The sequence below is a fragment of the Candida tropicalis genome (assembly GCF_000006335.3).
Source record: "Candida tropicalis MYA-3404 genomic scaffold supercont3.4, whole genome shotgun sequence".
Taxonomy (NCBI): Eukaryota; Fungi; Ascomycota; class Pichiomycetes; order Serinales; family Debaryomycetaceae; genus Candida; species Candida tropicalis.
The window spans coordinates 843,047-867,250 of NW_003020056.1; the positions used below are offsets into that span (position 1 = coordinate 843,047).

At 34.3% G+C, this 24,204-nt stretch overlaps 15 protein-coding genes across 15 annotated transcripts; 6 read left to right on the forward strand and 9 right to left on the reverse strand. All coding sequences in view use genetic code 12, as the record gives it.

Moving 5' to 3' along the window:
- Positions 1–74: 74 nt before the first annotated feature.
- Positions 75–1,319, reverse strand: CTRG_03378 (uncharacterized protein; the record flags this gene model as incomplete). Its single annotated transcript, XM_002549035.1, has 1 exon — positions 75–1,319. One exon carries the CDS (start codon positions 1,317–1,319, stop codon positions 75–77), a length of 1,245 nt encoding a protein of 414 aa, XP_002549081.1.
- A 691-nt stretch (positions 1,320–2,010) lies between these two features.
- On the forward strand, positions 2,011–2,532 carry TVP18 (Tvp18p; the record flags this gene model as incomplete). Its single annotated transcript, XM_002549036.1, has 1 exon — positions 2,011–2,532. The coding sequence occupies one exon, from the start codon at positions 2,011–2,013 to the stop codon at positions 2,530–2,532; it is 522 nt and encodes a 173-aa protein (XP_002549082.1).
- A 425-nt stretch (positions 2,533–2,957) lies between these two features.
- Positions 2,958–4,148, forward strand: CTRG_03380 (TRAMP complex RNA-binding subunit; the record flags this gene model as incomplete). The annotated part of the gene is made up of 1 exon (XM_002549037.1): positions 2,958–4,148. The coding sequence occupies one exon, from the start codon at positions 2,958–2,960 to the stop codon at positions 4,146–4,148; it is 1,191 nt and encodes a 396-aa protein (XP_002549083.1).
- Positions 4,149–4,663: 515 nt separating this feature from the next.
- CTRG_03381 (putative ferric-chelate reductase) lies at positions 4,664–6,862 on the forward strand (the record flags this gene model as incomplete). Its single annotated transcript, XM_002549038.1, has 1 exon — positions 4,664–6,862. The coding sequence occupies one exon, from the start codon at positions 4,664–4,666 to the stop codon at positions 6,860–6,862; it is 2,199 nt and encodes a 732-aa protein (XP_002549084.1).
- Positions 6,863–7,002: 140 nt separating this feature from the next.
- CTRG_03382 (uncharacterized protein) lies at positions 7,003–7,344 on the reverse strand (the record flags this gene model as incomplete). Its single annotated transcript, XM_002549039.1, has 1 exon — positions 7,003–7,344. One exon carries the CDS (start codon positions 7,342–7,344, stop codon positions 7,003–7,005), a length of 342 nt encoding a protein of 113 aa, XP_002549085.1.
- Positions 7,345–7,984: 640 nt separating this feature from the next.
- Positions 7,985–9,061, forward strand: SHY1 (Shy1p; the record flags this gene model as incomplete). The annotated part of the gene is made up of 1 exon (XM_002549040.1): positions 7,985–9,061. The coding sequence occupies one exon, from the start codon at positions 7,985–7,987 to the stop codon at positions 9,059–9,061; it is 1,077 nt and encodes a 358-aa protein (XP_002549086.1).
- Positions 9,062–9,135: 74 nt separating this feature from the next.
- On the reverse strand, positions 9,136–10,059 carry CTRG_03384 (GET complex subunit; the record flags this gene model as incomplete). Its single annotated transcript, XM_002549041.1, has 1 exon — positions 9,136–10,059. One exon carries the CDS (start codon positions 10,057–10,059, stop codon positions 9,136–9,138), a length of 924 nt encoding a protein of 307 aa, XP_002549087.1.
- Positions 10,060–10,494: 435 nt separating this feature from the next.
- DAM1 (Dam1p) lies at positions 10,495–11,358 on the reverse strand (the record flags this gene model as incomplete). Its single annotated transcript, XM_002549042.1, has 1 exon — positions 10,495–11,358. The coding sequence occupies one exon, from the start codon at positions 11,356–11,358 to the stop codon at positions 10,495–10,497; it is 864 nt and encodes a 287-aa protein (XP_002549088.1).
- A 196-nt stretch (positions 11,359–11,554) lies between these two features.
- Positions 11,555–12,880, reverse strand: URA1 (dihydroorotate dehydrogenase; the record flags this gene model as incomplete). Its single annotated transcript, XM_002549043.1, has 1 exon — positions 11,555–12,880. The coding sequence occupies one exon, from the start codon at positions 12,878–12,880 to the stop codon at positions 11,555–11,557; it is 1,326 nt and encodes a 441-aa protein (XP_002549089.1).
- A 441-nt stretch (positions 12,881–13,321) lies between these two features.
- On the forward strand, positions 13,322–14,905 carry CTRG_03387 (uncharacterized protein; the record flags this gene model as incomplete). The annotated part of the gene is made up of 1 exon (XM_002549044.1): positions 13,322–14,905. The coding sequence occupies one exon, from the start codon at positions 13,322–13,324 to the stop codon at positions 14,903–14,905; it is 1,584 nt and encodes a 527-aa protein (XP_002549090.1).
- A 23-nt stretch (positions 14,906–14,928) lies between these two features.
- On the reverse strand, positions 14,929–15,705 carry CTRG_03388 (uncharacterized protein; the record flags this gene model as incomplete). Its single annotated transcript, XM_002549045.1, has 1 exon — positions 14,929–15,705. The coding sequence occupies one exon, from the start codon at positions 15,703–15,705 to the stop codon at positions 14,929–14,931; it is 777 nt and encodes a 258-aa protein (XP_002549091.1).
- A 303-nt stretch (positions 15,706–16,008) lies between these two features.
- MLS1 (malate synthase) lies at positions 16,009–17,664 on the reverse strand (the record flags this gene model as incomplete). The annotated part of the gene is made up of 1 exon (XM_002549046.1): positions 16,009–17,664. The coding sequence occupies one exon, from the start codon at positions 17,662–17,664 to the stop codon at positions 16,009–16,011; it is 1,656 nt and encodes a 551-aa protein (XP_002549092.1).
- Positions 17,665–18,875: 1,211 nt separating this feature from the next.
- Positions 18,876–20,417, reverse strand: MTS1 (Mts1p; the record flags this gene model as incomplete). The annotated part of the gene is made up of 1 exon (XM_002549047.1): positions 18,876–20,417. The coding sequence occupies one exon, from the start codon at positions 20,415–20,417 to the stop codon at positions 18,876–18,878; it is 1,542 nt and encodes a 513-aa protein (XP_002549093.1).
- An 809-nt stretch (positions 20,418–21,226) lies between these two features.
- CTRG_03391 (uncharacterized protein) lies at positions 21,227–21,550 on the forward strand (the record flags this gene model as incomplete). The annotated part of the gene is made up of 1 exon (XM_002549048.1): positions 21,227–21,550. The coding sequence occupies one exon, from the start codon at positions 21,227–21,229 to the stop codon at positions 21,548–21,550; it is 324 nt and encodes a 107-aa protein (XP_002549094.1).
- A 106-nt stretch (positions 21,551–21,656) lies between these two features.
- DOA1 (Doa1p) lies at positions 21,657–23,927 on the reverse strand (the record flags this gene model as incomplete). The annotated part of the gene is made up of 1 exon (XM_002549049.1): positions 21,657–23,927. One exon carries the CDS (start codon positions 23,925–23,927, stop codon positions 21,657–21,659), a length of 2,271 nt encoding a protein of 756 aa, XP_002549095.1.
- Between the last annotated feature and the right edge of the window lie 277 nt (positions 23,928–24,204).

Here is a 24,204-nt window from a genome sequence, read left to right on the forward strand (position 1 = left end):
AATTACCAAAATAAAAGAATGTTCTATGACTGAATCTATCACTACACTACTAAAGGATTTCCCTATAAACCACTCTATTTATTATGACCACCTGGGACGACCTTAAATGAAATGATGTCATTCTTTCCGATGTCAACAGTATCATCTTCACTAATTCTAATACCACCAACACCTTCAACAGCAGCAATGGTCACATCACCCATAATCTTCTTTGCAATTGCTGCTACTGGGGTACCTCTTTTAACTAATAAACAATCTCTGAAAATGAAATCCCCTGAGCCACCAGTAAAATTATGAATGTTTCTTACTGGATAAACAGGAACCAAGTTCAAAAGATCAGCAGCGGCTTGTAATAATTGAACAACACCAGTGGATCCAAATCTATATAATACCAAATCACGGATATTTTCAATTCTATTTCTCAATTTGTCATCTAATTCTTTTAAATCTGGATCATCTGGTAAATCATCTTTAGTATCAATAAATTCTGTTCCCAGATCATATTTAATATAATGTTGTGCAGCAAGTTTCCTGAGAAAAACTTCAGTGATTGAAGAAGTTAGCACAGCTTTCAGTTTTGGATATTTCAATATGATTTTAGAAACATTCTTATCAGCATCAGGATGGTCCATTTTATTTAATGCCAAAACAGTTGGGAATTTGACTTCCATAAAAGTTCTAACAACTTTTCCTAGCATTTCATCGTCCCAATCTTGTAAAGGTGGTAAATCAGGTATTAAATCTAACGCATCCCCAATTAACTTCTTGTTGGCAACATACCCACCCAATTGTTGTCTCAAAGTTTCCAATGTAGAAGATTTGGTAGCAATATGTCTTTTCACAACAGTTTTCCATCTCTCTTGTAAATTACCCAAAATCCATTGAAAGATTTCATCTTGTAACCATTCAATATCTTGTAATGGATCATATCCTCTAGTTGCTTTACCTTCAGCATCAGTAGTACCACTAGCATCGATAATATGAATTAAACAATCAGCTTCAGTTAGATCACTCAAGAATTTATTACCTAATCCTCTACCCAAATGTGCATTAGGAACTAAACCAGCAACATCTAATAACATTATTGGGACACCACGTTTACCGTTTCTACAATACCCATAGTTTGGTTTACATTTATCTTGTTTATTGAATCTTGCACAGGCACAATCAATTTCAAGATACCCAGTAGCTTTATTTGGATCTATAGTTGTGAAAGGGAATGCTCCACATTTGGCATTTGCATCAGTTAATGAGTTTAAAGTGGTCGATTTCCCACTTGATGGTTTCCCAACTAAACCTATGACAATTTCTCTCCCCATTACTTAGTTTTTGTGTGGTTGTAAATAAATTGTTTATGGAGTACTTTGATAAGTAGAACTGATGAATTGAAAAATTTCGTGCGCAAAAAAATTTTCTTTTTTTTTTCTTTCTTTCTCATTCCAGTATGTCATTTCACTTGATGATAGTTCATGATAGTGTAGACCTTAGAGAAAAATACATGAATAAACCAAGTTGATAGTATATGTTTTTTTTTTGGTTGGAAATGATGTGTTTGAATAAAATTATTAAGTTTCAGATGGTGTTTAAATCATAGATATGAACCTTTATCATCTCGGTACGACGCTCCTCGTACCGCAAATTCTTCACGAACGAAGTTGTAATTCACCTACAACACTTGGAATCGATATAACCACTCTATCGTTTAATTTGAAAGTCTATATGGATCATCTTGTGGGGTTTGTTGAAGGGCCACAGCCTTGTTCCAGATAACTTCAGTCAATGTGCCAAGCTGACAAAAGTATGGTGGTCTTAGTGGGGAGAGTGCGTGTCCGATATTTAAGTTCGACTACAGCACCAGGAGAAAAAAAAAATACAACAAAACAAAGAACACATCAACAAAAGATACTTTTAAAAGGAGGGCAAAACAAGGAATAACTAACCAGAAGTGTTACTAATTGATTCTTTCTCAACTATTGAATACAATTCTTTGAATTTTAATTACATTTAACCATGGCTCTTGCTGATTTTGCTTTAAAGAATATTTGGGGTGGACTTTCGAGTGATTTTAGATCCAAGAACTTTTCACTTTATGGACAATGGATTAGTATACTTACAGTTTTTGTATGTTTAGCATTGGGTATTGCTAACTTGTTCCATACTTCCTTGGTTTTTATATTTTCAATTATATGTATTGTTCAAGGTTTGATTGTATTATTTGTTGAAATTCCAGTGTTTTTAAAGATTTGTCCATTAAGTGAGAACTTCATCGCATTTGTTAAGAAATTTGATGGTAATTTACCTCATTGTGGTTTCTATTTGTTGAATGCTGTTATTCAATACTTATCTACTGTTGTTCAAGCCACTAGTTTGTTGGTTGTTGCAATTTTATTCACCTTTTCAAGTGCTTGTTATGCCTTTGCTGAACTTAAACATCAAGAATATGTTACCACTTCCCTTGACCCACTTGGAAACAAACAAACCAATGATTTGGAAGCACAAGGTACTGATAATGCTGTCAGAAATGTCTTGTAGAATTTATCATTATGACTTTACTACCGAGCAAACAGATATGAAAATGCGTGAGTGAAATGTATTCAACTTTACATATATTTTAGTTTTCTTACAATTGATATTACTATTATTTTCTTTTACTAATGAAGTTCATTGAGCCTTCTGCAGGCGATATCTTGTAGTCATTATTATTATAAATGTGCTCTGAGATAATGATACACTTTGACACTTTGTGCGTAATCAATGCCAATTGTAGCACCAACAGTAGAATGAGAAGAAAAAGGAAGGAAAAAAGGAACTGCGATTACCAAAAAAAGAAAAAATGAAAGAGGGAAGCAAAAAAAAAATTTTCTTTTTTGTCTTCACCTAAACAGAGCCATCAAAGTTAAAATATCAACGGTTAACTACAATATTAATATCGCAGGTATTATTAATAAAGAGGAAGAATGTCAACACTACCTTTTATAGAAGACACCAAAGGTCAAAAATGGAAAAGACAAAAGTATAACAGTTCAGAGTTTCTGGATAAAAAGGAGTCACTGATACAGTCATCGCGTGAACATACACCAAATACAACCACAGCATTGTCATATGATGAAGTCACAGATGATTTAGATGAAATTATTGCATTGAGAGGTGAAGGAAGATACTTTGGTGTTACTGACCCTGACGACGAGTCGGGTCTTTCAAGACAAACTTTAGGCCCTTTATGTTCAAATTGTCATAAGAGAGGTCATATTAGAGCCAAATGTAAAGTTGTCATTTGTCACAAATGTGGTGCTATTGATGACCATTATGAAAGTCAATGTCCAACAACTATTATTTGTGCAAGATGTGGTGAGAAAGGTCATATTGTACTGTCATGTAAAAGTAAAGTCAAAAAGAGACAATATTGTCGTCTGTGTGATACTTTCAAACATAGTGATGAAAATTGTCCAAGTATATGGAGAAGTTATATTATCAAACCATCCCAGTCCGGTGACGATGTCAGAGATGCGCTACCAAGAATTTACTGTTATAATTGTGGTTCCGATGAGCATTATGGTGATGAATGTTCAGAACAAAGAAAATCCAGAATACCTAATCTTGGAAGTGCTTTCAGTGGGAACAATTTACCTAAAGAGTTTCGAGAATTGTATTTCCTACGGTTAAGAGGAGAGGGTCGAAAGTCGGATAATCCATATTTGCATAACTATGGTGAAGAAGCTTATGATCCAAACCGTAACATCAAATCTGCATCTGGATTTGGCAAAAAGGATTTTATAAACAGAAATAACAGCCAACCTGTGAAGTCCGGTGTTCTTCCAAAAAGAAATATTGCTTTCCCTAGAGGTCCAAGAACACAGTTTGATAATGGAAATAATGGAAATAATGGTTCTGCTACCAAATCAGGTGGCAGCTTCCTTAAGGCATTAAATGAAAAAACCAAGAACAAGAAGAGAAAAGTGGACCCAAAGCCACTTTATACACAACCAACCAGATCCGGCACAATTAACAGAAATGGAAATTTCAACGGAAGAAACAATGGGTCTACTTATAAGGGTAGTTCGTATGTTTCTGTTGGTAACTCAAAACCAACAAGATCGGGGTTAATTGCTGATAGAAAAAATCAAAACACAAAGAGAATGAAGTATTAGAAAAATATTAGCATATATATAGATAAACCAAAGGAATACACGTGTAATATTTTAATGTCTAAACTATACTGTAGAGTGGTGGGTCCTGAATCGGACCTTATCTATTTCATCTAATATTAATTTGTTTCCAAGGCTCATGATTGCCGCTTAGTGCCATTCGCATCTGTGGATCTTAGACAAAAGGCAAACAGATGAAAAGAAAAGAAAAAAGAAAAAAAAAAAACAAAGGGCTAAGAAATTTACTCTACTTTGTTCTTATTCCCTTAGTTGCGGGTGGTTGGTAGTTGAAATTAAATTAGACTACAATTTTGATCTGGGAATCATTTACAACCACAATTTGTTTTCAAACTATATTTCTTTAGTATTTAATCATAAGGTATTCCCCTTTTACCACCACTCTTGATCATCTACCTATTCAAAGATCAGAATTTTACCCACATTTCTGTTAAGTTGTTATTTTCGTGGTTGATGCAATATTGGTCATTACTCCGCTTCTTTGCAAATCTAAAATCACAATGAATATTACAGAATATTTTCACTATCCCACCAAAAAGACCAAGGAGTCCAGTGAATTACGAAAGAATACCACTGCGAAATATGGTGATATTGCCACGTTGCTACTATTGGTGATAATTATATCTATTCCTATTTATAACTACTTAGTCATTCATAATTTTCACCAACGTTTTAAATCCAATTTTATTAGATCATTCAATCTGAAATTAGATCATTATATACTGCATGAACATCATCCGAATTGTCGAACAGCAAGTTGGAGAGATAGACTACTAACCAACGTGGCACAAGTTCTCAAGAGAATAGTATTTAACATAACTTTGCATTCATCAACTATTATACAGTTATTATTTTGGACAGCATTTTTGGGGACATTATCACTTATAGATATTAATAATGGGGATTTGATATATTTGGCAAAAAGAGTGGGCAGACTTCCTGTGAATTGTTTGCCAGCGGTTTTATTCTTAACATTAAGACCAAGTCCTTTGCCAAACACGTTATACTTGACATTGATCCCGATTCACAAATGGTTATCTAGATTGATTATCATCCAGAGTATTATTCACACCGTGTTGTACATTGGATACTATGATTTTAAAAATACGATGGATAAAGCTTGGAAATTGGAGAATGTGTACGGTTGGATTGCATTAGCTGGTTTTTTGATTATCATAATCACATCACTATCAGGAATGAGAAAACGTTGGTACAGATTATTCTATTCCATGCATTATATTTGGACTTGGATCATTGTTGGTTGTCTTCAGTTCCATGTTCGACCACAACCATATACAATCTATACCATAGTTAATGTCACCATATTATTAGGACAAATTGGATACAGATTATATTTGACAAGAGTCTCTTTTAAAGGAGAAGTGAAAGTGATTGATGTGTCACCTAATTTATCCATGATTGAGATTCCTAATAAATTAATTGCACAAGTTGCTCATGCACCTGGTGCTCATATAAGACTAACAAATTACAGCTCAAATTTTTTTGTTAGAACATTCAAACAACTCATTCCAAACTATCACCCATACACGTTAGTTTCGTTCCCAAATGACAAACTACAACGGTTGATTATTAGAAAGAGTAATTTTAAGTTATACAACAATAGAAGATATTTGATTGTCGGCAGTTATGATCCACACTTGTTGTTCATTCAATCACTCCCTTCTCCAAAATTTTCGTTAAGTAAGTTGAAGATTAACGCAAAACGGTTGTTGATTGTTATTGGTGGATCTGCCATTTCTTTTGCATTACCGATTTTGAGAGTAATGAACTATCATGGGATACCAACAAAGATCATTTGGGTCATTAAAGATTTCCGTGATGTTCTCATTTTGCAATATTTCGATGGATTCATCCATGGTGATGATTTTGAAATTTTCATCACCGGAGAAACGTTAATCAAAGAGCAGTCGAAGACGTTACGTAATGAAATCAGCTACGCTTCCAATATGAGCAAGCACTCCCATTTGTCTAGTCATTTTGATTTGGAGCGAGACGAAACCACACCATTACTTGGAAACAGCAATGAACCACAAATAACATTGAATCTTGAAAATCAAATAGAAAATGTTGATATCAGTATGAACAGTGACGATGAAGACGATAGTGGTTCTGATTGTACACGTAGTGCTACTCCAGGTCCTGCTTGCGAGGATTTAGTTCAAATAGATGATGTTACTGCTGATGATAGTTTTAGTGATGATATGGGTGGTGAATATGAAGAGTCTGTTGATGAATTTGAAGTCACCAACGATAATCTAAACGAGCAATCTAGCAGGTCAAGAAGTGTTTCTCGTAAATCAAGTGTTAATGAACCTTTTATTCCATACTATTTACTGTCTTCATCTCAACAAACAAAATCATGGGTTCAACAATATAAACGGTTGATCAGGAAATTGAATTTGGAGAATAAGATATACAAAGGAAGACCAAAATTGAGTTACCGATATTATAATTGGTGTATCAATGAAGGGTTTACACAATGTTCAGGTCCAGTTGAAGATGAAAATCATAATTTAATCTGTTGTCGTGATTTGCCAAGAAACAAAGTTGTCCAAGAAGATGTTAAAGCTGAAAAGATTTGGGTTATTTCTGCCGGTCCGACTCCGTTAGTGGAAAATGTTAAATTATGGGCCAGTGAATATGGGTTGAAATTTCACGAGGAAGCTTTCTATAGTTAAAGAAATATCTTCGAATTTCTGTTTTTACAAGTATATGTATAAAAGAATGCTAGTGAATATATATATAGTTATATAGGTCATCATTTATATTTTCATCATTTATATTTTCATCACAATTCGAGATCTTCATAGGGAGATCACTATTTGGAATACCTATTTAGTTCCTCTTCAAGATACCTAGCACGTTTGATTTCATCTTCAATTGCTGCTTGTTTACTAATCTTCATTTTTGCTGTGTCTGTGGCAAAAGTTACTCCAACTACAGCCCAACCTACAAACCACCAAACTTTGTAAACATTTCTAAAATATGCTTTGTTCAATCCATGATTATATTTGTACGATAATGCGTATCCTGATACTAGAGCAACTAAAGTTCCCTGAAGTAACCCTTTTGCGCCTGCTTGATATAATTGATTGGTGAATCTTTGGTGTCTTTGTTGTTTAGATTCAGTTAATAAAGCTTCTGCTGATACTGTTGGCATAATCAAATGAATATGTATTTTCAGATAAAGGAGATAAGTGGAAAAAAAAAAATCAAAATATGGAAAAAAGAGCAAATGTAAATTGTCTTGCGATTTTTAATTTTTATTTTTTTTGGTTTTCGGTTCTGAAATATTGTGGAGATATTATTATAAGGGGTTTGAAAAATTTACGTAGTTGATTTCGTAATTCTCTTTCTAAAGGTCTCCTTTTTGTACATTGTATGGTTGAAATCGGAAAAGTATGATTATCCACGGATTCAACCAATCATGTAGAATGGTTACGATTTTGGTTATTATTTTATTGTCAAGTAGCCAAATCAGATGATTATAGTGAGCATATTCTTGATTACGGAGTTTGGTAATAGTAGCCTTGGATATTTCATAATAATATATGATTGGAAATACACGAGAACAAAGCACAACTACCAATTGGCACTCCATTAATCTATCACCAATATATTCTACAAAATACTCTTCTACCAGTCCTCTCCATGTAATGACATTGTTCGTATCTATCGTTAGGTTTGAAAAATCAAAAAAATCAAAAAAAAAAACCAAATAGAGGAGAGAAAACAAATGGGAAGGAAAAAAAAAATACTGACATCATTGTAGAACCCATCTTTTTGAATCAATACCAACGATGTTTACCCATTATGCTAAAGCGTTTGGCTATAGGCCAATAAAGCTACTACAATTTAGACGTTCTGTCAAAACATTAACTATGGATTGGAAACCTATGAAGGCTGTTCCTGGTAATTTGCGTACTATTGAACATCAAGCTAAAATCCCTATTATTCGTCGATTTCTTTTAGGATTAATGTATGCTATGCCAATTATATCATTTGGTTTAGGATGTTGGCAAGTTAAAAGATTAAATTGGAAAACTGATTTAATTGCTAAATGTGAAAACAACCTTGCTGCTCCTATTATCCCTGAATTACCACCAAATTTGGATCCAACGGTTATTGCAGATTTCGAATATCGTCGTTTTAAATGTAAAGGACATTTTGATTATGAAAATGAAATGTTCTTAGGACCAAGATTAAGAAATGGTGAAGTTGGATACCTTGTTGTTACACCATTTATTAGAGAAAATGGTGGGGATCCGATTTTAATTGAACGTGGTTGGATTCAAAAAAGTAAAGTTGTTCCAGAAACTAGATCATCTGGTTATTTATCACATTTAGCCCTACCAAAAGGTCAAATTGAAATTGAAGCATTGTTTAGAATCATGCCTACTAGATCAACTTTACAATTTGAACATGAGGAAGGAAGTAAACTTTTCCATTTCCCTGATGTTCCTGCTATGGCAGAACAAAGCGGATCTTTACCGATTTATTGTCAAATGATCTATGATTTAAGAGACCATGTTGATTGGAGAAAAGATGAAAATTCCAAAGGGGCTAAATCTTCATTATTGGGTAAGTTGTTCTTCTCTAAAGGTAGTGAATCTGATGCTCAATTTATTGCTCACAATACTGAACATGATGATACTTTACAATATCAAGAATTTGAGTTTGCCAACGAAGGTGTGCCTATTGCTGCTAAACCATTCATCAAATTCACCAATAACCACTTGCAATATTTGATCACTTGGTTTGGATTGTCAGTGGGAAGTACAATATTGTTAATCTATTCCATTTGGAAGAGTAAACAGTTTGCTAGTGCCGACAAGATATTGGCAGCAAAAAGAAAAGACATGCAAAGACAAGCGTGAACACATTTATTATTAAGAAATTTTAAAACTATTCTGTATATAGATTGATTTCAATGAAAGGAAATAAACTATCATCACTTTGTAAAACTAAGTAAACCGAATAATACAATAACTAGTGACAAATCACCAAATATTATTCCAAACAATTCATAATATCCTAAAAATCTAGCAACCAATGGTTGATAAGTGTTCAATTGTGGTAACACCATTGATCCCATCGACATTAATTTCATAATCATACTGTTTTGATTAGCAGCATGGAATAAACCAAGTTTATGGAAAACAGTATAATATTGTAAAACTATAATGACTTCAAAAGCAGCAAACCAAGTGAAGAAATTTCTAACTGGGAATTCATCTTGGGCCAAGTCTCTAACATAAGAATAATTTGATGCATGGAAACTTGGAACATTCAAATAATGATAGAAAAAATTAAACAAAGTTACTACTACTCTGATGACTAAAAATCTTGACTTCCATAATTTCTGTTGATAAGTATCATAAGCTTGTAAATCTTGTTGATATTTATTCTCCACAGGATCATTACTAAATTCATTTGCATTTACATCTCCTTCTTGTGGACCATCAGCACCTGATCCATCTTTGAACATATTCATAATTTGAACAATTGGATCATTTGGATCCACTTTTCCATCTTTACCTTGAACTTGTTGTTGAAGCATTTTTTGGAAAATATCATCAATATTTTCAGGAGATCCTTCACCAATTGGTGGAGTTGGTGGTGGTGGACTAGCAATTTCAGAAATATCTTGAATATCTGGATCTTCATCATGGATGGCTGAAGAAGTAGCGGTTGGTTGAGGTTCATCTAGAACTGATTTAACTCCGGTGGTTTTAACTGATGAACCTTGAGAAAGAATATTGTTCAATCTATCAGTTGCTTGACCTTTAGCCATCTTTGCTTGTCTTCTTTCACGAAGTAATCTTCTTTTTTCTTCAGCTGAAAGAACAGCTGGTGAGTCAGTTGAATCAGACATATTGAATAGAGGGCTGGTAGTTAGTGATGATGAATCTTTAATGGGAGAGGAGATGTTGAATAAAAGTGTGTTGCTGGAGAAAAAGAAAAAATTTCGAACTCACAATGTTGTGAGCAAATACAAAAAAATATGAAATCTGCAGGAGTCGGAAAATGATAATAAAGAAATACTTTGTTCATTCTTGATCAGGAATTAAGCATGGATTCAAACAATCATAATGGTTCATCAGGCCATAATTATTTCAATAATTCACCAAACATTTCAGAGCCACTCAATTATCAAGAGCAATTTCGAAGACAACTTATCATGAATTCATTAGAAAACAAAGATTATCTCATGGTGATTGCATCACAGCAAAACAAATCAATTGAGCAAGTCAAATACGAACTTAAACTTCAGCTTATATATGGTGGTTAACTATATACGTATTTACACCTATCTGAATGGTGGACGATTTGCTAAACTATTGGTTGATTTGTTTTTTGTCTGCAGTGATGGTTTGACTACACGTCCATAATTCGATGTGTTTGATGTATTACTCCCATCAAACAAACCACGCATATACCTAGGAGGTTGATTAAGATTTGGACCGCCAACTCCAGAAGCTGCTGTCTGATATTGATGTTGTCTGTTTATTCTACCTGGTTGAGGTATCCTGGATGCTTGTTGACTTTGTCGTATCCTGGTAGCCACAGGGCGTCTATCGTTGGTTATACTAGATATTGTACTTTCATTCAGACTTGGTTTAAAGTTAACCGTTCTTGTTGGTTTCACTACTCTAGTATTCATTGGTCGTGGCTTATTAATTGTTGTCACGGAAGGAGTTGGTTTCTGTTTAGTCTTTTCAGCTAGGCTCTCTTTCAATCTATTATTCAATATCTTGGCATCTTCCACTCGTTTCTTTAGATTCTTTATACGTTCTTTTTGTTCTCTCTTAGCCATTAGATTTTCCCATTCTACTCTATTTGGACATCCAGGGAAATCAACACACCACATAGTCATCGATAACCCATACAAAAAACTAGCAAATGATTCATTGAATTGATTCGACAAATTATCATGAATATGACACAAATCATTCATATTATTGTCCAAAATTTCCATCGACTGTGCTATATCATTGAATTTTTCAACAATTTCTGTAGAATCCATCGGTAGGTTGTCTGCATCAATTGGATAATGATGTACTTTTGGTGATAAACTAGGTAAATGTATTCCTGAAGATCTATGCAGATGACGTCTGTTACCATGTACTTGGCGTCTGTCTGTTCGTGGTGTAGATGGCTTTGATGATGACATTATCAAAAGTTGAAATCTATAGTGGTATCTCTTTGTTATTGACAATTCTAGATTTGTTTTGATTTCAAATTTTAGCTCGCATTTTGCTTTTTGTCTTCTTCGTTCTGCAAATTAAATATTTCATTTTTTTGTGTGTCCGTACACGACTATTTAGTACATACACCCGTTTATAATAGTTAGTTAGTTATTTGTTTATTTATTTATCGTCTTCACCAATGATTTGTTCCCAAGTCTTACCTTCTTGTCTTAATTCTTGGGCCAATTCGTCTCTAATTTTAGCAACCAATCCAGGACCTTTATAAGCAAAAGCAGTGTACAATTCAATAAAAGTAGCACCGGCTTTACCAAATTCTAAGGCATCTTTACCTGTGGAAATACCACCACATCCAATCAATACCAAATTGGAATCCTTGGTGTATTTTCTCAAGGTTCTTAAAGCCTTCAAGGCAAATGGTTTCAATGGTTTACCAGATAATCCACCAGTTTCGTTAATTAATTTTTGATCAGTAGTCAACAATTTGTCTACTGGTCTTTGAATAGTAGTGTTGGAAATGATAATACCATCAACTTTGGCTTCTTTAGCAGAATTAGCAATGGATTCAATTTCAGGTTCGGTTAAATCTGGGGCAACTTTGACCAAAACAGGTGGTTTTTCACCTAACAAGTTCTTACCCAAAATATCTCTTTCCTTGACGACAGTAGATAACAAGTTGGTTAATTTGGCTTCACTTTGTAAATCTCTCAATCCTGGAGTATTTGGAGAAGAAACATTAATAACCAAAACATCAGCATATGGACCTAATCTTTCAACACCTTTAACGAAATCACTAACTTCATCACCAAATTTATTTTTACCCAAGTTAATACCCAACATTTTACCCTTTTGGAAAGCATTTGATTCAGGAAGTTCACCACCAGCATGGTTTCTTTGGAATTTACCGAGTAATTTATTGAATCTTAATTTTAAAGTAGCCAAAACATTGAAATGTCCACTAGAGTTGAAACCGTATCTGTTAATAACAGCTTCGTCTTTTGGTAATCTGAAAAATCTTGGTTGTGGGTTACCTGGTTGAGGTTCTGGAGTAACTGAACCAATTTCAACATAGGAAAAACCAGAATTGAATAAAGCTTCAACAGCTTCAGCATCTTTATCCAAACCAGCAGCTAAACCAATTGGATTCTTCAAGTTGTGACCAAATACTTTAACTCCTAATACATCACTTTGATCGTTTTTACCTTCATCCATTAATCTTGGAGCAATTCCATATTTCATAAAGAAGATACCCAATTTATGACCTTGTTCACCATCAGTGAAGGTTCTAATTAAGGGACACAAGACGTATTCATGGAATGCTGATCTAGAATCTAATAAGTAGTAGCCACCAACAGCTGCTGCAGCAACACCAGCGACTAAAACGATTGGAGTTGGAATGAAACTGGCTTTCAATGGTTGTTTTGCAGAGGTTTTGAATCCTTTGGTAAATGGTGAAAATTTCACCAGTCTGAAGGTTTGACGAAACATTTGATTTGGTTGGTAAATTAAAAACAACGATCAACGACAAGAAAAAAAAAAGTATCAATTGGCAATAACTCCACTTTATATATGATCTGAATCGGAGTCAGATGTTTTTCAATTTTTTTTTTTTTATCAACTGATGCTTGATTATGGAGAATATAACGCAAAGCAGATGAGCATTGAAAAATGAGGGAGAGAAGGAAAAACAGAACAAAAAAAACAGTATGATTTGATGAATCTCGTTCGAAGCCTCGCATAAATTTTACTACCAAATTTTTGTGTGGATTATCGCGCAGTGCGAATTTGTACGTGCGCGACACATTTTGAATTTTTTTTTTTTTTTCCTCTTCTTCTTCTCTTTAAGCTAGACATCCCATCTCATCTTAAAGTTGAAGCAAGGTTACTTCATTTCTTGTGATTTATACACTGACTACACGTCTACAAGCAATGGCACCTACAAATAAATACCCAGCTAAGGAGAGAATAGGAGTCTCCAAATTTGAAAGGGGAGGTTCTTATAAAAAGAACAAGAAACAATCCAAGGATAAAAAATTAAACTCAAAATTACAAAGAATAGATAGACAATATAAAGAAGCCCTTCAATCAGCAGCAGGGACCGACTTGTTGTTACAAGAAGAACAAGGGTTCTTGGAAGCTGAAAATGATATGGAAAAGACATTTAAATTTAAACAAGATGAAATAGTAGAGGCAGTTGATGTCAGTACTGCAAATAAAAAATTTGAATTAAAATTAACTGAATTTGGTCCTTATACTATTGATTATTCCCGTAATGGTCGTGATTTATTATTAGGAGGTAAAAAAGGTCATGTTGCTTCTATGGACTGGAGAAAGGGACAATTAAATTGTGAATTACATCTTAATGAAACAGTTCACGCTGTGAAATATTTGCATAATGATCAATATTTTGCTGTGGCTCAAAAGAAATATACTTTTATTTATGACTATCAAGGAACAGAATTACATAGAATGAATCAACATATTGAAGCTACTATGTTGGACTTTTTACCCTATCATTTTCTTTTGGTTACTGCAGGAAATACTGGGTTTTTGAAATATCAAGATGTATCAACTGGTCAACTAGTCAGTGAATTAAGAACTAAAATGGGCCCAACTCAAGCTATGAAACAAAATCCATGGAATGCAGTCATGTGTCTAGGTCATGGAAATGGTACTGTTAGTATGTGGGCTCCAAATATGCCTGATCCATTAGTTAAATTACAAGTTGCAAGAGGACCTATTCGTGATTTGGCTATTGATAGAGAAGGTAAATATATGGCAGTTGCAGCTGCTGATAAATCCATAAAAATCTGGGATATAAGGAATTTTAAAGAAGTTGATCATTATTATTCACAAACTCCTGCTACATCATTAGATATCTCAGATACAGGTTTGCTTTCTGTTGGATGGGGTCCTCATGTCACAGTATGGAAGGATTTATTTAAAGGAAAACATGTTTCTACACCATATATGAACCATTTAATTCCAGGATCTAAAATCCAAAAGGCCAAATTTGTTCCATTTGAAGATATTTTAGGTGTTGGACATGAAGAAGGTTTTAGCAGTATAATTGTTCCAGGGGCTGGTGAAGCCAATTATGATGCTCTTGAATTGAATCCATATGAATCAACTAAACAAAGACAAGAACAAGAAGTCAGATCATTACTTAATAAATTACCATCTGATTCAATTGCTCTTGATCCAAACGTTATTGGTACTGTTGATAAACGTGCTAGTACAATCAGATTAAAACCTGGTGAAATCAATGAATTGAACAATGGTAAAGACCAAGAGAAGGGTAAAACAGAAATCAAGCCTGATGTTAAAGGTAAAAACTCTGGGTTAAGAAGACACTTGAGAAAACAAAGACAAAATGTGATAGATCAAAGAAAATTGAGAATTGAAAGAAACTTGAAATTAGAAAAAGAAGCAAGACAAAGAAATCATAAATTGGCTAAAGGTATACCAGAAGAGAAAGATTTATTGGGACCAGCATTATCAAGATTTAAATAGGTACAGTACATACATTATAATTTTTAGTTGTTCATTTCTCTAGCTAATTTATAAATCAAATTTTCAAATATAGAATTTTCCCAATTAAGTGCATCCCATTCCTCTTCATCAATATAATAGCAACTCCCACTCCCACTTCCACTCCCACTTCCACCAGCAACTCCAATACCAGTGCCGACTCTATTCTCTGTAGATTCATAATCAGAATTGGTTTCAACTGGCGGCATAGTCTTTTCTCTTAATCCAGGATATTTGTTCTTTTTTCTTTTATCTGTTGGTATTGAGAGTATCTTCTCCTTGAATTGATTTATTGAATTTTTATCAACATCAGTCAAGAATTCAAAATATGCCAAACCATTTGTAGATAATCTTGATGTAAAAGTGCCTATTTTGAACAATATCTGACAAATCTTTTTTAATTCATAATGATCCTGGAATATAATCAACTTGTATAAATTCAAATGGGGTGTCAAATTCAAATCAACTTTTGCCCGTAAATGAGAATCCAACAATTCATCTAAAATTTCAACTTGTTTCATAGTATATTCATGAATATGTAAAATAGAAGTGCCTGTAACTGATTGATTTTCAAGAAACCATTTATCATTCTGTAATGTTTCCATATCTTCTCTTAAAAATAATATTTTGAATATTCTATACAATGTAGATGGTTGTACTAATTCTTCAACTGTGGTTTCTGAACCTATTGGTGAACGGGGAAATTCTGAAAGCCAATGAATTATTGCAGTAGCAAATGCTTCAATCTTCTCACGTTGTTCAATGTCTTTCAATGATGACATCTTTATTTATTACTAGACAATGTTCATATGTAAGTCTAAATTGAAGTGTATAATGTATGTAGTAATATTTCGTGCAGTTTTTTTTTTTTCTCTCTTTTCTCAAATTTGCAACCAACGTTTATATCCAATAGACATATCAGAGAAACTCTATTCATATCACAAATTTACATTTGAAAATTTTTAATATTTTTTTTTTATATTTTTAATCATTTTATAAATATACAAAAATAAAAAATAACACTATAAAATATATAAATAACGTTTCCAGAACATTTCTTCATTCCTCTTTTTAATGGGGGTTGCTTATAATCTTTCACCTGGTAAGGCTCTACCAATGGTGGTGACATCATCGTAAATCAAAGTGGTAACGAAATCAGAGTATTTTTCACCAAGAGCTTCTGGAGCAAAGTATTCAAAGGCTCTCTTGAACTTGTTACCTGGTTTAGCATTCTTGACCAATTTATCGTATTCTTCATCCAACAATTGTTTAACATAGTCTTTGGTGATGACTTTACCGGTGTCAGTCTTGGCACCGTGGGTAACCCATTGCCAGATTTGGGTTCTAGAAACTTCAGCAGTAGCAGCATCTTCCATCAAGTAGTTGATTGGAACACAACCTACATTTCTCAACCAAGCTTCAATATAAGAAATACCAATGACAATGTTAGCTCTGATACCTTGTTCGGTAATCTTAGCACCTGGAACAAATGGACTCAACAAATCTCTTTGTGTGATTGGTTTGAATGGTTCCTTTGGTGGTAAGGAAATTTGATTTGGTCCTTTCATGTGTTCGTTGAAAACCTTCAAAACAACTGGAACCAAAGCTGGGTGAGCAACCCAACAAGAGTCACAACCAAGGGTAACTTCTCTCAATTTATCTTTAGTAACATTTTCCAAAGCAGCTCTGTTTCTGGCTTCATCATCCTTGATTGGAATTTGAGCAGCCATACCACCAAGGGCATGGACTTTTCTCTTGTGAGTGGTGTGAACCAACAATTTAACGTATGAAGACATGAATGGAGCAGCCATGGTAACTTGGGATCTGTCTGGCAAAATGAAATCTGGATGGTTTCTCAAACATTTGATGTAAGAAAAGATGTAATCCCATCTACCACAGTTCAAACCAGCACTGTGTTCTCTCAATTGGTAAATAATTTCATCCATTTGGAAGACAGCTGGGATGGTTTCAATTAAAACAGAAGCTCTGATAGTACCTCTCTTCAAACCAATGTAGTCTTGGGAGTAGTTGAAAATGTCGTTCCACAATTTAGCTTCCAAGTGGTGTTCCATCTTTGGCAAGTAAAAGTATGGACCAAAACCTTGAGCAATAGCTTCTTTAGCACTGTTGTAAAAGTAGACAGCAAAATCGAAAATACCACCAGAAACTGGAGTACCATCAACTAAAACGTGCTTTTCAGTTAAATGCCAACCTCTTGGTCTGACAATCAAAGTTGGAATGTGTCTGCCTTTGTCCAAGTTCAAGGCGTATTGTTTACCGTTAATGTTGGCAGTTAAGTTTCTTCTAACAGCATCGTAAAGATTGACTTGACCTTCAACCAAGTTTTTCCAAGCTGGAGTCAAAGAATCTTCAAAATCAGCCATATAAGTAGCAACATTGGAGTTTAAAGCATTGATAACCATCTTTCTATCAGTTGGACCAGTAATTTCACATCTTCTGTCAATTAAACCTGGAGCCAAAGCTGGACCAGTCCATGTTGGGTCATTTCTGATGTATTCAGTTTCTGGCAAGAAATCTGGTAAGAAACCTTGGTCTCTCAATTTTTGTTGTTCTTTTCTGTTGTTCAACAATTCTTGTCTTCTAGCTTCAAAACCACGGTGTAAAGTGGCAACAAAGGCTAAAGTTTCTTGGTTGAAAATGTGTTTGGCATCATCTGGAATTGGGCCCAAGATTTGGACACCTTTGACCTTATCAGCGGTTTTTGGGAATGGAGTAGACATTATTTATGAATTGGAATTTGATGAATAAATAAATAACTTGAATAAGTTAAAGAAAGAAAGAAAGAAAGAAAAAGAAAGAAGAATATTTTATAAAAAAAAATTAGGGATAGGGAAAAGTGAATTCAATTTATAGGATTCAATTTTTTTTGCTTTTTTCTATAACAATTAGATTTGTTGAACTTATCGAAAAATTCTTCCTTCTGTTCTGATTGGAAAGTTTTTCTTGTGTAGTGTGAAATTTTATTTTTTTTCTACCCCAGATTAATCAACCCAATAGTAATAATAAAAAAATGAATCATGTCGTAATCATCCGAAGTAATGTCGCACAAAGAGTTCGTTCGAACGGAACTTTCCGGTATTGTGACTCTGATGATAACCACATGTAGTCTTTTTCTCTTCGGCACCGCGTCACCGTGACCACTCGTTGCCCAAACACCGATCGCTTGTGTTTCTGGCACTAATATTATCTTGATTACTGCGCTACGTAACCAAGGGTAAGAAGAATCCGAGGTTTAACGGGAGTTTTATGTATCAGAGTCAATAAATCACCACCACAAACTTTAAAACAAAAAGGAAAGAATGTCGGACTATCCTGTATGCTGATGTTTAATGACAAAGAGTAAGTGTTAATTTTCTTTTTCTATCTATCACCGACTCAAACATAATGATTCATGTCAATTGATTACTTTGCCTTCAAATTCAGTGAGTCGTCATCTTATGGAACCCCCTATTGTAAACTCTTAAAAGTCAAAACTTATTCCTAATTTCTATCTCGTGATCATTTTCTGCTCACTCAAAACCAGCCCGGTGATTTTCTTTTTTTTTTTGGATTTTCTCATTCAAGAATAATTTCATGGTACGGTGTTTTAATGGGCAAGCGGACAAAGAGTAATACCGTTATAAATTTCCGTTTTGGGTATGTGCATATTTTTTTTTTAGTCAATGGGAAAAGAAGAAAAAAGAAATGATTCAATTATTTCATCATGCAGATAAAGGGGTCAACGGAGTTTTCACTTTTCGGTGTTACAATTGACTTGGTTGACATTGATCTTAAATCGTTATCAATTGGTTTAAGAATAGGATAAATTGGTTCTTATGTATTTGGCTCGATTTTCTTCTGTATCTTCTCTTCGATAAGAAAGTCCATATACATTTATATGCCTATATTCATTCTATATCAACTCATCACCAAGTCATGCAACTAGCTAAACTTAGTTGTAGAAGTTAGTGTTATCCTTAGCCCATTTAGTACCTTCTTGGACTGGACCTTGCAAACCTTTTTGTCTTGGAATGTAGTCAACTCTTCTGTAGGAGTTGATGTTCTTTCTACAGATGAATTGGTAACAGGTGGCAGTACCGTTTCTACTGGCAACAACAGAACTACCCAAGAAGAATTCCCAAATTCTGTACCATTTAACACCATATTTGTTAACAACTTTGTCTTTGTTTCCAATCCAGTTTCTGTACCATCTCCAAAGAGTAGCAGAGTAGTGGACACCAATGTTATCAACACTGACAATTTCAAAACCAACAGATTCCATACAACTAGAAAAGAAACTCAATGGAGTAGAAGCATCAGCACCTGGGAAAATGTACTTGTTCATGAACAAACCCCATTCCAAATCTTCGTATTGCCAGTTCTTTCTCAAACCAGAGTATTGCAAGAAAAGTAAACCATCATCTTCCAAAGCATCGTAACATTGTTCCAAGTAAGCAGTCAATCTTCTGATACCAACGTGTTCAGCCATTTCAACAGAAGTAATTTTGTCGTATTTACCGCTTGGTTTGTTAGATTTTGGAGCGTCACGGTAATCACAACAAACGATTCTGGATTGGTCAGATGAAATACCATATTCTTTCAATAATTGAGTACCCCATTTGGTTTGGTTTCTACCTAAAGTAATACCGGTAACATTGGCACCATATTTGGAAGAAGCAAAAGTAGTCCAAGTACCCCAACCACAACCAATATCTAAAACGTGGTCACCTTTTTGCAAGTCAATCTTGTCAGCCATAACAGTCAATTTGTTGTCTTGTAATTCTTCCAAAGTTTCTTCTCTAGTAATATCACTAATAACACCAGAAGTGTAGATCATTCTTGGACCCAAGAACCAGGTGTAAAAATCGTCACCACGGTCGTAATGGTCTCTAACTTGTTCTTCATCTTGAGATTGGGAGTGGAAGATAACTTCTGGAATCATACCCAATAAGAAAAATCTAAACAAACCCATAGTGAATCTGAAACTAGCCCAGTCGTGTTTGTATTCTAAAACATCCAAACAATCACCTTTGAAGGAGACTTTACCGTCAAAGTACAATTCTTGGAAAGTTTCAATTGGGATTTTAGAACCTTTACCACCGTTGGAGGTTTCGTATTTAGCTTTCAATTCAGGAGTGTGGAATTCCAAATAGTAAGAAATTGGTCTGTTTGGATATTTGACTTTTTCATTGATACGTGGAGAGAAGGTAGACATGACAGTCCAGTAAGCCATTAAGATTGGGATAGCCAAAAGCAAAAAGAAAAAGACCCAAGTCTTGAAACCCAAACCTAATTTGTAGGTGATGTAACCAGGAACCAATGCCAAGATACTGAACAAGATGGTATTGGAGAAAGAAGTTGAACCTGGACCATCAGCTGGCAATGGAGCATTGTGAATAGATGGTGAATCAGTAGTCCAGACACCACATTCTTTAGAAGCTGGTGGTTGTGGTTTAGCAGCTGGTGTCTTAATAAAAGAAACGCCTTCAATCATTTTGAAACTATCAATTGAATAGAAGAACGAATGAATAGATCTAATGAACTAGAAAGAAAGATGATCTGAAAAGAGGAAAGAAGAAAAAAATCGAAATAGTAAATCAAATTTTCTTTTTATTATATTTTACAAATGCAAACTGAAAATTGGAAAAATTTTCGTTCTAAGTCGACGTGTTTTTTTTTTTCTTTTGTCTAATGGATTCGCTTTGAATGGAGTTACAAAAAAGCTCGACGCAAAATTTCTTAGTTTGCAATTGATTATTAAATTTTTACTTCCACTTTCAGTTTGCTCGCCTTGCCATATTTTGTACACCACACCAATCTTGTGACAATGAGAGAGGGAGAGAAAAAAAATCACAGGGCCAGGGCTGAACGAGCAATCACGACAAGAAATTAATAGGGGCCATCGACAACGTGACCACACAATATCCGGAAGGGTTGCCAAAGTCTATATGATGATTATCCGGAAGACAAAAATACAAGTTACCAAAGAATCCGAGAGTTCGATTGTCGTGATTTCTATCCATAGACTTTGGTGGATAGGCCGATGACAATGACAGGAACATCGTGCTATCATAACTTGCAAGATTTTGGCAACTGTAACGTACCAAATATAAACAAGTGAAACTCAGAACAAGAGCAATAGGCAAAAGACAAAGAAAAACAAAATCTACAACCAGAAATCAAGTGAAGGAAGAAAAGAGCGAGCGTAAAAAAAAAAAATCACCACCAAGACGCGTTTGCTCTTTTATCATCTCTTTTCCATACACATTCCAAGACAATTTTCTATCCCCACATATACAAATCATGGAAGCTACAAATGTCAGAATTGATGCCTCTTTAGTTGGTACAAACTCAGGTAAGATAGTACGTGTTATGGGTAAATGTGAATCATTTGATCAAGCTTCACATCAAGCAATCATCCTGTGTAATGGAACTATCAATTTAGATTTATCCCAAGTTGAAGATGTATTGGAAATTCATAAAAACTACGAATTCATTGGTAAAGTTGGTGTTGATATGAAAATCAGAGTATATTCTATTGTTCCATTAAGTGATAATTTGGATTTTAACATTGCTTCTAAATTGGCACAATACGCTCAAAAAGTGCCTGAGTTGTTCACCGATTAGAAAAAGGAATATATCTTCTGGAAAGAACTATACATAATGATATACCAATAAACGACAATAAAAAAAAAGATGTATCTTATTTTTAATTGTATACTTAATATTTAACTTATAAACTTTTTAAATCCGTGGCGATATCAATAAATCTCTGTTCTCCATTGATCGCATAAAGATTTCCTGCTTCAGCTAACCATTGAGGAGTTTCCTTATTATAAACTTTAGCGTATTTGAAGTTACCATATGCAATGGCTAATCTATATGCAGCTTCACTAGATGATTCAACTATTTGGTCACCCAATGTATCCATGCATTTAATTACTGGATCAGCTGATCCTGCATTATTCTTTAATCCGGAAGTTTTCAAGTGATAAGCAGATAAATTATAAATCAAAGTGGACAATGTAGTAAAAGCAGTAGTGTATAATTTGGCTTCTGTGGTGAACTTACTTGCTGTGGTTTCCAATTTTTTCAACAATTTCTTAAAAAAGGTATTGTATTCGTATAATTTACCATCTGGCCCACTTGGATCAATGTACAATTGGACAAATAATGTGTTGCCAACTAAATTATTCAATACTTTTAAGATCATCATTAACAACGCAGTGCTTTCTCCACTAGCTTCATCTAATCCTAAATTTAATACATCTAAAATGGTCTCTGCTGCATCTGTAGACGAGAGTAAATCCACGGTGGTAACTCTTGGAATACTTATTCTTAACAAATCAAACCCAATCAACTTGGATGAATTGTTCCAATTCTTGATAATACGACTGGAATAATTCGTAATGATTTCCAATGCTTGCTTCGATGTCAATGAACCTAATGAAGCTTCAACGATTGACAATTCTTCTGGTGATAATTTAACATTATCTTCTTGTGATTGGTTTAATTTATTTAACCCATTGACTAATTGTTCCTTCTTGTAATCCTTAAAGGAGATGTAGTCCTTTGCTGGAATAACTTTTAAGGAAGCATCAACGTTGTGCTGTCTGGCATAGGCATCGGAGTATGGATCAATCACCCTTTCATTGGCAGATGTAGATGTGCTTTCTTGTAAACTTACACCTTCAGTGTTTTTTTCTAAGAACCTTACCACTTCTTCAGTATAGGTTGGCGGCAAATCATTATCAGCCAAAAACTTCTCAGCCACCATATATGGATTGTCATTGATATTGTATGGCAACTTCAATGGAGGTTCACCATCTTTAATATCAACATCAAACACATAATCATATTCTTTACCCAAATATTCTTTCTTTTTCCCACTACTTGATGATCCAACAACATCACCAATCTTGTGCCACTCTCCACCAGACCATTGGTGCGCTTCTATGGTCCCTGTAGAATTTTTAACCATTATAGTAGACCCTTCTTGTTTGCCTGGATTTTGAAGTGCTTCATACCCAGGAATGTCTGTTTTCTTGAGATTGTCCAACGATTGTTCAGCAATGGATGATGACTGAACTGCTTCTTTGAAATGAACTAATTCATCTTCACTAGCTACTCTTTCAGGACTTGTAGTGAAAACTCTAATCAAATTGTCAGATCCACCAACGGCAAAATCTCCATTTCCTAATACTGCAATACACCAGACTGAAATACATGGTAATGTAACCACTTGTAACACATCACCTGTTGATAAGTCCCAAATTCTTACGGTTCTATCTTCACCAGTAGATGCAAATCTCCCTCCTGGTAATAAAGCCAAATCGTATACAAAAGATTCGTGACCATAGAAAGTCTTTAAATTGTTTCCTGTTTGCAAATCCCATAACTTGACAGTACCATCATTTGAACAAGATAAGAATTGTTTCCCATCTGGTAAAACCAACAATTTTCTAATAACATCCAGATGCCCAGTAAACTGTTTCACTTCAAATTTGCCATGCCATAATCTAATAGTTTTATCAGCTCCACAAGTCAAATATTGATCAGCTCCTAAAACTTTACAATCCCAAACTGATGATTCATGACCACTTAAAATAATCTTTGGAACAAATTCTTCCAAATTCCATACAATTGCAGTACAATCCCAAGAACTTGAAATCAATTGACCATGAGAATACGATAAGGAACATACATTTCCTTGATGTCCAATTAATTGATATTTATCATCTCCATGTAAATCGCTTAAATAAATCATGGCATCTTGTCCACCACTAGCTACTAATTCATTTAAATAAGTAACTGAATTCATAAAAGATTTCGTTGGTGAATTGAAAATTATAGTCGGATCATTTTGCGTAGTATTCACATTCTCCCAAATTCTAGTAGTACCATCTCTCAGTACTGAAACCAACTCATTGTTATTAGGAATAGTTGCAATTGCTTTAACATCTTGTTCATGACCTGTCAAAGTAGAACTAAGTTTATAAGACATGCTGTTGTTGGTTCGTTGTATTATTATCTGTGTGGCAACTGTAAAAAGATCAACGCAAATGGGTGGATTTAATTTTTCTCGATTTACTAAACTAGCAAAAAAAAAAGCGACCCAAATATTGAACAAGTGCACGACCCAAGGGAACACGACACCTTGGTAGCTCTACAAAAACAATTCCAACTAAAATACCTTTACTTTCCATTAAAATAAAAAAAACAAAATACACCACCTATCCAAGATACACATACTTATCAAATGATCAACTATAAAGAAAAAG